Source organism: Pseudophryne corroboree, chromosome 4 (genome assembly GCF_028390025.1).
Source record: "Pseudophryne corroboree isolate aPseCor3 chromosome 4, aPseCor3.hap2, whole genome shotgun sequence".
NCBI classification, from domain to species: domain Eukaryota; kingdom Metazoa; phylum Chordata; class Amphibia; order Anura; family Myobatrachidae; genus Pseudophryne; species Pseudophryne corroboree.
This window is the reverse complement of record NC_086447.1, coordinates 406488749-406501435: the sequence shown is the minus strand read 5'-3', so window position 1 is coordinate 406501435 and position 12687 is coordinate 406488749. Positions and strand designations below refer to the sequence as shown.

General features: G+C 39.9%; 1 protein-coding gene across 1 annotated transcript in view; it reads left to right on the top strand.

Moving 5' to 3' along the window:
• Window positions 1-10163, top strand: part of LMBRD1 (LMBR1 domain containing 1) — a 677250-nt gene extending 667087 nt beyond the window's left edge. The window contains exons 15-16 of the mRNA XM_063916757.1: window positions 9023-9114; window positions 9563-10163. Of these exons, the coding sequence (XP_063772827.1) occupies window positions 9023-9114; window positions 9563-9676 (206 nt within the window). The 3' untranslated portion in view covers window positions 9677-10163. The remainder of the gene's footprint in view (window positions 1-9022; window positions 9115-9562) is intronic.
• Window positions 10164-12687: the final 2524 nt, after the last annotated feature.

Here is a 12687-nt window from a genome sequence, read left to right as displayed (position 1 = left end):
TGAACAAATGGCCCCCATAATCTGCAGGCGTTGCTTATTCCTCCTTGGATCTTTATCTCAAGGTTTTCAGCGAACCCTTACAAACAAACCAAGATGTCCTTGGGCAGGCCGGCGGTGGTGGTTTATCAAGTACCCCACTTACTTCTCGCCCACGTTGGCCAGTACTGCAATCACTGTAACCAGAGCTGCTGTACCCAACCTAGGGCCCCTGTGAACCTTTATTTACTGGGGCGCGTTCCCCAGCAAGTATCGGTTGTTGGATAGTTCCTGAGTGACCAGCGAACTTCCCTTCCAAAAATAAAAAATTACACAAATCACGTCAGAATGTACAAATAGCGTTTGTGACCACTTTACTCTAATGGTATTAGGTCAGATTACTAACTACTGCACACAATTACGTGCGGTCCAATCGTTCAGTACACGAGCACTACTTGTCATGTACTGAAAGATCAATGGAATCGATGTTTCCGGCCGCGATTCCTTCAGCAAGAGCTTGTATGGCCTATATGGGTTCTGCACCAACACCCCAGGCGTTGTGCCACTGGACTTTTATAGCGGACCTCTTTGTCTATTTTACCTGTTACCTTATGACCTCCTGGTCTGTTACCTTATGACCTCCTGGTCTTGTTACCTTATGACCTCCTGGTCTTGTTACCTTATGGTCCGCTATACTCTAATGCTCAAATATTATTTAACCAGGGATGCCTCCCTAGCCACCGTATATGTCACTTACACGTATGTCCCTTGACGAGTACCCGGCTTTCCTTTTGGTTCCACCTTAAAGTTATATAAACTTTTGTATACAAAACACACTCACTCAACACATGTACACTTTTGTTTCTATATCTATTTCTGCGCAGAAATTGTCTTTAGGCCAAAAGTGTTACCAATTAGGAGCAGGATCTGTTAAACTAAATTTCAGATTTTTCCAAAAATAGATTTGCGTTATTTACCGCGTCGCGTTATCTACCGCTGTGCGTTAATTATCGCCTTTGCGTTACTTCACTTTATCACAACTTGAGCTACGTGGGCGTAACCGGACGCTACGTTGCGTAATGTACACTGCGTGCGTCTGCCTTTTGGATTGCGTACGCTAGTCTTTGTTAGCGACACGTGTACGCAATGCAAAGGATCCACCGTAACACAATATATTTTTATCAATGTAAATGATCCCTGATCATCTACCGCAATCCACACTGACTGCCTTGTATCTCAGACAAACCGTGTGTTGTTCTATACTTTAACTATTACCTCTACTATGAAATAACAGCAAATCTCTTTTTAGCACTTTCTATCAACTATAAAATTGGCAAACAGGAATAGTGATATACGAAAATGAAACAGAAATGCAGATATATGCGTGCGTACGCAAGACAAAAGAAAAATAAACAGTTTTAAAAGGACACAAGCGTTTTGTTCTTACTTCCGGTTACCGGGTTCCTTCAGCACTCTTTATCTAAGCGAAGCAGACGCTTATCCCGCCAGCACTATGAGACAATCTCCCACCCTTTGCTGGGGGATAATGTCTGCTGATCTACCTAGTGCAGATGTGAGAAGTATAGGACGAGTTCCCAATTGACAATGCTAAATTCCTTTGTCGTATAACAACCCTTTATGAAGCTAAGAACACTGTACGCTGTTTGCTTAAGAAGTACCGTAATGGTACGCTATTGGCGTAGCGATCGCTCAGCCGTAGGCGAGACGCTCAAGCGTCACGTTCGCTCACGGCCCAGTGATCACAGGACACGTTATTGGCTATGACTAGAGTAATGATTCGCTATGGCGTAGCGGACGCTCGAGACCACGAGGAGATCACCAGCGGCGCAGACGCTCACAACGCTATACCTTAATGTTTAAACCTTATACCAAAGAAATACAAAGAATACCTTAATGTGAGTACAGGGTGTAAGTGCAACCTTGTGTAACCTGACTAACTACAAAGCTGCTTGAGCGTCACCGACGCTCAAGTGAACACTTAACACTATAGAAAACACACAGATACTGGTTTAGGTTCCAAAGCCTATTAACTGTATTATATCTAATATACTTGTAAAGGGGGATAACAGTACAAATGATACACTACAATATAACAGAGACTTCCTAACCACAGAACTAAAATACAAAAAGACAATACTACTCTGACCTAAATGAAATACGATACAATACTATAATACCATGGGAGATATAAGAGACAAGAGGAGAGAGAGGGAGAGAGAGAGATAGAGAGAAATTGGCTCACAGAAAGACAATGATTACGGAGAGAAACTTACGCACAAGGGGAAACGATCGCATGCGCCTGGACATCCAGCACCCGATTTTCAGCAATGAGAACCGTTGAAGAGTGAGAGCTGGATGTGGTCGGCCTGCCTATTTATGCCCCACACACAATGCAATCTCCTGGTCCTACAATCCCATTGTCCATTGGCCGAAGGAATTCGGCCCTGCACCATAACAAAAGGTCATAGGGTGATTCATACAGGTGGGCTGTGACGATTTCCAACAGCTCAGGTGGGTGGGAAACTGGGTTTCCCGCCGCATACCTGAGTATGTGTAAATAATAGAAATGGACATAAACTTCTTATGTCCATAACTATTCGCACGAGCGATTAATACGCTCCAAACCAACACCGGAATATTGCTAATTAAATACTCTTCCGATGGGTACCAAACACTGCTGTATGATTCCTGTTAGACCCTTCGTACGATATAAAGAGGGATTCCTCAGCTCTGGGACATTGTATTTTAACCAAACTTTCAGAATCTATCAAAGGGACCATGATCTATAAACTACATTAATTGTGAACATTTGTAACGAATGAGTCGCACGCTACGACTACATAAACTCTACCGTAAATACGCATACCGCGCCTGCGAGTGCACGCTATTGCGGGTATGCGTCTTCACGGGAGAGCGTACGCATGCGCAGCGCGGACCAGTGTGCGGTGCAAATATGGCAACGTGCATTGAGACATTTTTCTGACTTTGACAATATAACTGCAAATATGCCCACTAAGTTTAATGTATGCCTGCCACATATCTAGTGGCTTTTAAAGGCATACTAGTCACCTGACACAGCCGGTAAATTACTAAGGAGCAGCTGACACAGGTTTAGAACAATTGAGATTACACAGGGGTGCATGAAAAGGCCTGTGACCATGGTTAATAAGAGTTAACCAAAGATTAACCCCATAATATACAAACAAATATAGAAAACCACAGCACTCGCCATGGTGAGTGCTGAATTCTCTATTTGTATGTATTTGGGTAGGTGGCCATGGGCTGCATGCACCCCACCCTATGAGTGGTGAGCGCAGACACTGCACCCCGCTTCTGGGGTGGCGAGTGCTGTGGTTTTCTATATTTGTTTGTATATTATGGGGTTAATCTTTGGTTAACTCTTATTAACCATGGTCACAGGCCTTTTCATGCACCCCTGTGTAATCTCAATTGTTCTAAACCTGTGTCAGCTGCTCCTTAGTAATTTACCGGCTGTGTCAGGTGACTAGTATGCCTTTAAAAGCCACTAGATATGTGGCAGGCATACATTAAACTTAGTGGGCATATTTGCAGTTATATTATGTGATACAGTTGCCAGGTTTTAATTCTTAAGGCTTTGTGATAGTGTAGGACCTGCATGTAGGTGGGGTACCGTGGAGCGGTATGCAGGCTTCCGTGCATTGGCCAATTCACTAACTAAACCCCCATCATTTATTTATTGATGTTGTGAGGACAAGTGAGCTTGCTATGGTGAGTGCTGAATTCTCTATTTGTGTGTATATATATATATATATATATATATATATATATATATATATTGTAGTCTCCTAAACATAACAATAACCATTTCATTGCAAATTAGTTAAAATAATAAAATCTCATGGGATGGCAACATTTTTTTGTGTGTTGTCAAGTTTTATGTATGTGTTAAAATTTTTATTTAAGGTCAAAAATTTGAAATGTTCAGGTAATTTGTTGAATTGCGGTTGCTATAGTGCACCATCTGCATCCTCCTGATCTGTCAGTAATTCAGGTGAGCAGCTGCAGGGTTGCAGATGGTGACAAGACTGCTATCCCCTTTGGATATGATTTCATTTATACTTTGCAAACAAACATGGGCTTAACTCTTGTTAAGCCACAATTATTGAATGTAAAACTCACTTATAGTAGTTTACACTTTAATGTGTGTGGTACACAACTTTTGCTAATACATTGACTAATGCCAAAAAGATTACATTTGTATTATTTTTTTTAGAAGTATGATTTTGTTGTCTTTAAGTGTGCATATACATAGATACATTTTATTTATTGTCCTACTTTTTACCTTACATTTACTCATAAAACCTTGCATAATCCTTGAATATTCATTCTTTTCTTAGGAGAGTGGTCAGTCATACATTTTTCTGTCAACTGTGAATGGCACAGTACATAGCAGATAATTGGAAATGTTAATTTAGTAATGCTCTAAATATTGGTTATTTCACAAACATGTTTTCTCTGTACTTAAAAAAGATCTCTGCTAAGTAGCTTTCATATGTGTATTATTCTTTTTAACCGGGCATGTTATATAGTGGATTATATATTTAAAATGACAAATTTGTTTTTACACTATGAAAATGTATACTTATGTATTTTGCTGTTTTGTGAAATGTGGTGTTTATGTTCTTGCAGATCCAAACATGGGAGATGATTTCTAATTTTATCTTACAGTATCTGCGAACCATGATGTAACATACATTTCTTGGAAAGGGTGTTACATATATTTTTCTCTTAACTTGCGTATTAAAGAATTCTGATATTTACAAAGGGGTTTTCTAGACCAAATCGACACAGGTTTCAAACTGACCATTTCAGATTCTAATAAAATTCAGTGTAATAAATGCTGCCGTGTGTAAAGAAACCCCCAAATTCTTAGGTTTATATGTTCAACGGTTTTGAAGTTATAGGTCTTTAAAGCTGCAATTTTTTCATCAAAAATGTGCTATTAAGGTTTTTTAAAATTACACTTGCAGCTCACCGAAAGGAGCTAGAGAGTTGGGCAAGGCCTCATTTTAATCCTATTTTTATGGGCTTTCATATGATATATAATACAGCAGTATGTTTCCTTAAAAATGCAACAATTTTCAAAAACAAAATTTGGATTTTCTCAAACAGCAAATATTTAACATTTTTGACAATCTCAAAAACGGTTTATACTGTTAATACATCCCCAAAGTTTTATTTTGGGATCATGATGGAATCACATTCTATAAGCTTTCATTTTTGAGTGATTCATGAAAACTATATTTAGAAATCAACAAACAATATTATTTCCACTTTGCTACATTGTAAGAGAAATGCACCTTTGTTTGGGGAGCAGGTGTGTTTGGGGGGGGGGGGGGGGGGAGAGATTCCACAGACAGCGCCTGCTCCCACTTGTGTGCAGACGTATAAACTTAAGTGGAAATAGAATCTTATGTGTCTGTGGCAACCGAGAGGAGACATACTCTGGTGCAGCCACTTCCTAGTAATGCCCACCACCACCCCCAGCAAGACCAAAAAAACATATTCTGGGGTGTTTTGATATGGTTGTTCACAATGCTTCATATAAGGCTAGTGATGCATAGATAGCATGGGGGAGGATATATCTTTGAAGATCAAATAACCTGTTGATCCAAACACACATTCTACCTGCTATAGTATGGCTCATATCAGTGAATGGTTCTGGAGCCATGGGCCCTGACTAGTCACCTTTTGCTGCTGCCACCACCACTGTAGTACCCCTTTCAGCATCTGTGTTCACTCATAAGGTAATCAGTCCCTTGGAGCAGGGGTTTCTAGCATAAATGTAAACAATTGAAGAGGAAATGGATCTAGGTGTCACTAATTTCAGGGGACTTACAGGCAGGTAAGCCGTGTAACAAAGCAATGAGGTAGGCAAGATGCATGGTTACATAGGAAGAGCAATCAGTAGCAGAAAGAAGTAATGCCATTATATTGGTCATTGGTACAGCCTCATCTGGAATACTGTGTTCAGTTCTGGAGGCCATATCTCCAGAAGGATATTAATACATTAGAGACTATACAAAAACTAAAATGGTGCATGGCCTACATCAGAAAACTTACCCAGAATGACTAAAATATCATAATATGTATAGTTTGGAGCGGGAAGGGAAAGGGAGAACATGATAGAAACTTTCAAACATATCAACGGTTTTAACAAGGGACAGTAGGGAAACTTTCTTTAAAAGGAAGAGAAATATTAGAATGCAAGGACATGCGCTGAAACTGAGGGAGGTAGGTTATGGGGAATTTTGAGGAAAAATTACATAACAGAAAAGTTAGTGGTCAGGTGGGATAGCCTCCCATCAGAGGTGTTAATGTCTACCAGTAGAGCAATTTAAACATGTTTGAAGTAGATGTAAAGCTCAAATAGGGTTTGAGGTAGCAATATGGTTACTTAAGGGGCAGACTAGATCAGCCAAATGGTTCTTATCTGCTGTCAAATTCTATGTTTCTGTATGCTTCTATGTAAATGCTTTGGAATTCCATTCTAGGGCTTAGGGAAGAATTACATCAATGTAACAGGAATCACAAATTGCTATACAGTATGCATTTGGTTGTACTGTAAATGCTGATGCAATGGATTGTTGTAGCACAAGATGTGTCATAGGCATAGAATATTCTGTAAAGCAAAAACAAAGTAGGTAATACTCTATGTTGCGCACACCCTCTTGGGATATATATAGATATATATATATATTAGAAAAAGCGGATAAGATACTTCTAAGTGACCATTGGTGACATGTAGATATAAGTAGACTGCGTGCTCATTTGTAAAAAAGATACATGATTTTATTCCAATAATAGCACTAAAATTCACAGAGATGTATAATATAAAAGGAATAAAATAGAAACAATCTGGGAGGAAATATAGACCTAAAATTGCTTAAAAACAATATAGCTGTCATATAATAAGTGTATATATGCTGGATAAGGAATAGTATTTAAAAAAGCTTAACATACTTCATCCCCTTGATATAGCAAAAATGTACGTGAACACATCTGTTATCCTTTTTTTATTCTTTTAATCATGATTAGGTTGACTGCACTATCATATTTGAGGGTGAGTGTAGGCCTAATTCAGACCTGACCGCAGGTCTGCTGCAGCATGCAGATTCCTGATTATAAGAAATCTTTGTCTGCACAAGGTTTGTTCTGCTTATTCGCAGAACAGTCCTTGTGATCTCACCCAAGGTAGCGGCATTGAGGGGGTGGGGGAGGCCTGAATTCCTTGAAATGGGGACATGACACCCGCATTTTCTGGGAGGGGAGAGCCAGGGATTTGCATGTCACCACACGGACTTCCTGGCCTCACATTCCCCACTTCCATCAATCAGTTTAGTAAGCTAGAGATTTCTCATCTGGACATCTCCTTGGAACTGATGGTTTGCCAAGTTGCATCCCAGCTTTCAATATCAGTCTTGGTTTTGGAATCGCAGCTATATGCAGGAGGCATCTTGTCTACTGAGACATCTCCTGCATGCCTCTCCAGGGGATCGGATGGAAATACAGTGCTGCTTGCATGCAGCACTGTATTTTTGTCCATCTCTGAATTCGGCCCTGTGTTCAGTGTGGGATGCGTTCAGCATATGTGACAGATGCCGGGATCCTGAAACCACAAAGGAGGCCAGCGCCAGATTAGGAAGGCCAATCCCGGGCCTTTTTTTCAATCCCGGGTATTGGGATTGAAAAATGATCAATGCCGGGATTGGGTTGAAGAGTTAAAAATAAAAATTTTCAGTGCACCCCCCCTCCTCCTTCTCGGACCCATCCAGCTCACAGAACTACTCACCATCCACTATGAGTGCGGGCTGGTCCAATTGCTGGAGGCGTCGAGGTGGGGTCTGGGCGGCTAGCGTCAGACTGCGCAGCGTGACTTCTGACTTCATGTCACGCTGCGCAATGTGCAGGGGGAGATAGTAGAAGGGAGCTGGGCTGCATCTGAGCCTTCTGAGGACGCTCAACGCTGCCAGGCTTTGAAAAAATAAGGGGGCTTTCTAATTCGAAATCTCTGGGATTGGAAGCTCCAATCCTGGGATTGAATCACTGCCAATTTTAGGCCTAAATCCCAGGATCCCGCCGATCCTGATCCTGGGATTGGCCACCCTACGCCTGAACACTGACAGCTAATATCCTGAAGGTGTGTATTGGGGTTTGGGCCTGGGGGGGTAAGGATTATGGTTAGGCACTAGGGGGGTGTTTAGCCACCACCCAAAAGGGTTAGCCATAGCCGCCAACCCAGGAGGGCTAGTAGAGGGTTATAATTACACTGTCTGATGTTGGGATCGTTGATGTAGGGATGCTGTCAGTCATGTGACCACCGGAATCCCGACCGCTGGAATATCATGCCCAACCCGTTTAGTGCATAGCCACTCCAGATATTAAACATGGTTGACTAGATAGCAGGGACGTGCGGTGAGCTAAATAGCTCAGGAGGCACTGGCTAGCACCAGAGCCAGATTTACATGCAATATATTAGCCAAAGGGTACATCTGGGCATTATACACAGGTGCAGCAGTATAAACTCCTGGAAATTTGGTGAGTTTTGATCAGAGATGTGTGGAAAAGATAAGCAGGGGAGGCACTGCCTCACCTTCCATAGACTTTTTACTCCAGAGTTTTGGCTATAAAAATTATTAGAATAATGTAAAGAAGATATTTCTAACATATTCTTTGTATTTTTCATATACTTTATACAATCAAAACTCTGGTACAAACGCCAGTATGACAGGAAAGGGTCTGCGTCACCCCACCGCACGTCACTGCTAGATAGTTAGTTTGTATACCAGCTGAGCCCTAGCTCTGTGTTTGACACAGGTAAATTATGGAAATATTTATAGGTTACTGTTCATTAATATTTGTTTAGAGGATACAATGTTGTAGATTTATATCTTGTTAAATCTATAGTAGTACTTTAAAATTAGACTTAACCATAGACTTTGTACACTGATATTCATTTATATATTTTTTTTTTTTCTTACAGATGAATGTACAGTGACCCGAACATACCTTTTTTTGCACAAGTTTTGGTTCTTCAGTACTGTCTATTACTTTGGAAACTGGGCATTCATTGGCGTAAGTATCCGTTATTTAAGAATTCCCTGTACACCCTATATCTATATGTATTTATATGCTATAAATATTCCTTAAATTAATAGTGTCCACTAGCTTTTTTTATTATTATTATTATTATTATTATTATTATTATTATTTTTTTTAGCTGCTAATAAAAGAAGCTACAGTATTTATCAGTAATCAAACTCTAGAATTCCATGATTCTATTTATTGGAAAACATGCCTGTTAGATCGCACTGGTTAGAGGCCGTACAGGGAATCAGAATTTGTACAGCTTTTAAAAGTTTTTAATGTCTTTGTTTTTCTGTAGAAGTGTAATACTAAACTACTGTACATTATAAAACTATGCATATTTTCTAAAAGCATGGTTTCATGACTAATGAATCAGTCCAACATTATTATGCTTCTCTTTCTTCCTCACATTATATTCCCTTAATTGCAATTGCAGGTTTTCATTATTGGACTGATTGTGTCGTGTTGCAAAGGAAAGAAATCGGTTATTGAAGGAGAAGTGGAGGATGATGATTCTGACCTGAGTGATGATGATCTTCCATACGCATAAGTGTAACGTGAAATATTCTCAAATTCGCTACAAAAGAGAGTTTACATTGCATTGAAATAAAAAAATGCAAATGTGTTTTTGATTTACGTTAGACTAATCATGTGAATATATAATTTGATGGGCTTATATTCAACATTAAAGTATTACTAAATGATTTTTGCAAGAAAATAAAGTATTTACAAAATATTTTTTACGGTGGTGGAAATGTACAGTATATAATCTCTGAACTGCATTGCTATGCAAATTAATGTCAATTATAACCTTACTGTTAAACCTTATTAAGTCTTTATTTCAAGAATAAGTTTGTTCCCAAAGGGTTACAATTATAATTTAATGTGCATCTAATAGTTTAATTTGATTAACCGTTTTACAGTTTGTAGATTGGTTCGTCTCCTTTCAAATTCGCTGACATTTTAGTTTATACAAGTTGAAATTTGATGACTTTTCTATTGCCAATAAAACAACACTATGTCTTGTCTGTGGTCAATGGTCTGATATTCTTCTACACTCTGATTAACATTGCATCTTTGCAAACTTGAAGTCTTTTGCTGCTAAGGGCTCTCTCACTCTTGTGCGCAGATATCTATTTTCAACATTTGCGCTTCTAACTACAGGGGTCATTCCGAGTTGATCGCTAGCTGCTTTTGTTCGCTGCGCAGCGATCAGGCAAAAAATGGCACTTCTGCGCATGGGGCGCAATGCGCACACGCGTAGTACTATTACAACGAGCGATGTAGTTTCACACAAGGTCTAGCGAAGCTTTTCAGTTACACTGCTGGCCGCAGAGTACTTGACAGGAAGAGGGCGTTTCTGGGTGTTAACTGACCGTTTTCAGGGAGTGTTCGAAAAAACGCAGGCGTGGCTGGACGAACGCAGGGCGTGTTTGTGACATCAAAACAGGAACATAATAGTCTGAAGTGATCGCAAGCGCTGAGTAGGTCTGAAGCTACTCTGAAACTGCACAAAATTATTTTGTAGCCGCTCTGCGATCCTTTCATTCGCACTTCTGCTAAGCTAAAATACACTCCCAGTGGAAGGCGGCATAGCGTTTGCACGGCTGCTAAAAACTTCTAGCGAGTGAACAACTCGGAATGACCCCCTACATTCCACCATCCTGCAGCGAAAGAGTTAAAACTTTCTGATCTCCCTAAACTACTTACTCTATTCTTTTTAAACATAAAATTATTACAACTTTTAAAAGCTAACCTCATTTGTTTTCTTTAACTTCTCGTAAAGCACTACTCAGAACTGAACCAACAATTGTTCGACTCAATCACCTACAGTAACTGCTCTACATTTTATGTCACCAGCTGCTAAATATCTGTAACAGTAGCAGCTACCTGTAGTTTCTAATATTGTAGACTAACTACCACATGATATCCAATGGTCAGGAAGCAGTGGTGTATAAGGCAACAGCCAACCAGAAGCTTGAAGAACACTAACGATCACCTTACATTATATCTGTATCTTGAGATATAAAGGAGGAAGATGGTTTGTCAACTAGAAAGTAAGCCTATCACGTAATAGGAAATGCTATAGTAAACAAATGTTGGGGTACAAAATTGGTCTTTAGACTTTATAAAACTTTGCGTGTCCATCAGTCTGTTAAAATTGTCCACAACCCTGAGGGCATGAATTATATAAATTGTGACCATATGCATTGACCCTTTACATATGGTTGTAATACTCCCATGTACTGGACTGAAAAGAAAAACCTTATTTGGTTACATTAGTTGGGGCAGCCAATCTGTCAGAGGCAAAGAGGTCAAAAATATACTTACGACAAATAGCCAAGTTTACCTTTTGTATGTGTGCATATATTTACAGTATAAACTCACCCATACCATACATACAGTACTGTACATACATTGAAAATACCACCATTTGTAATATCCTACCAAGATAAAGTAGTAAAAATGTTTATTTACAATTGTTGTATCAGTGGGTCGTTTTAGCTACAGTGTCCATGCTATCAGGAAGTTTTTTTAACATCTATCTTGAATGTGATTGAATACACAAATATGGTGCTGGTGCTAATAAATACAAACACTAATAGGCTGCCTACATAACATGTAGAAACCACTGCAATTCAGTTGAAGAGGAATATAATTTATAATTTAAAATAGAGTGTACAGGTGTGTCCTCATATACCTAGCTTGCCTCACTACAGCATGCGACGTGAGCAACACCAAGTGGCATAAAGATGTGTCATGCCAAACCACTCCTCATGACACGCCAGGTTGTGTGAGAATCTTCTAGCGTCGGGCATCTGTTTTGGGTTTTTTTGGGGCAAGAATGCCTCTTAGTCACAACTCAATGCAACTAGGACACACAAGGAGACTGCTGATTAATTTGATATGACACTTGTACTGTATATCTGTGTGACCGAGTTTCTGATTGAATCTGTATACAAAGTGCTACAATGTAGCAGCCTCAACTTTTTTCCACTAATAGTTTTATGCTCCGTATACAGACTTGGTCACACACAATATTTAAGGGCCATATACCAAATGAATCAGTCCTCAATACATAGCTTTGCAACTAAAACGCATTTTTGTAAAATAAAGATGCCCAACGTTAGCAAAGTTGCACTGGACCTGGCTGCTCCCTCAGGCATCTCATGCTGCGTGGCATATTCAGGCTTATGCATCTTAACAGCATTGTCATGCGACAAAACAGCTTCCCGAGACTACAGTGATTAATTTGATATACAATGCTTGTATATCTGTGCTACTGTGGTGGGAAAAAAAGCTACAGCTGCTGAATTGTAGCACTTCATATTCCACCGGAATCCCGACACTCCTTATGAGACCGGCGCCAGGACACCGACAGCCAACATACCGAATGTTTTAGGGTGAGGGTTAGACCCTAGGGGGAGAGTAGCTGTAGCTGACACCCCCAGGGGTTTAAGGTAGGAGAGGGGTAAAATTCTTACCCTCATCCGATGCCGGCAGTTCATACCCTATTCTGATTCTTCAATGCAGCCTTGTGAAGCAGTTTTGTCATATCGA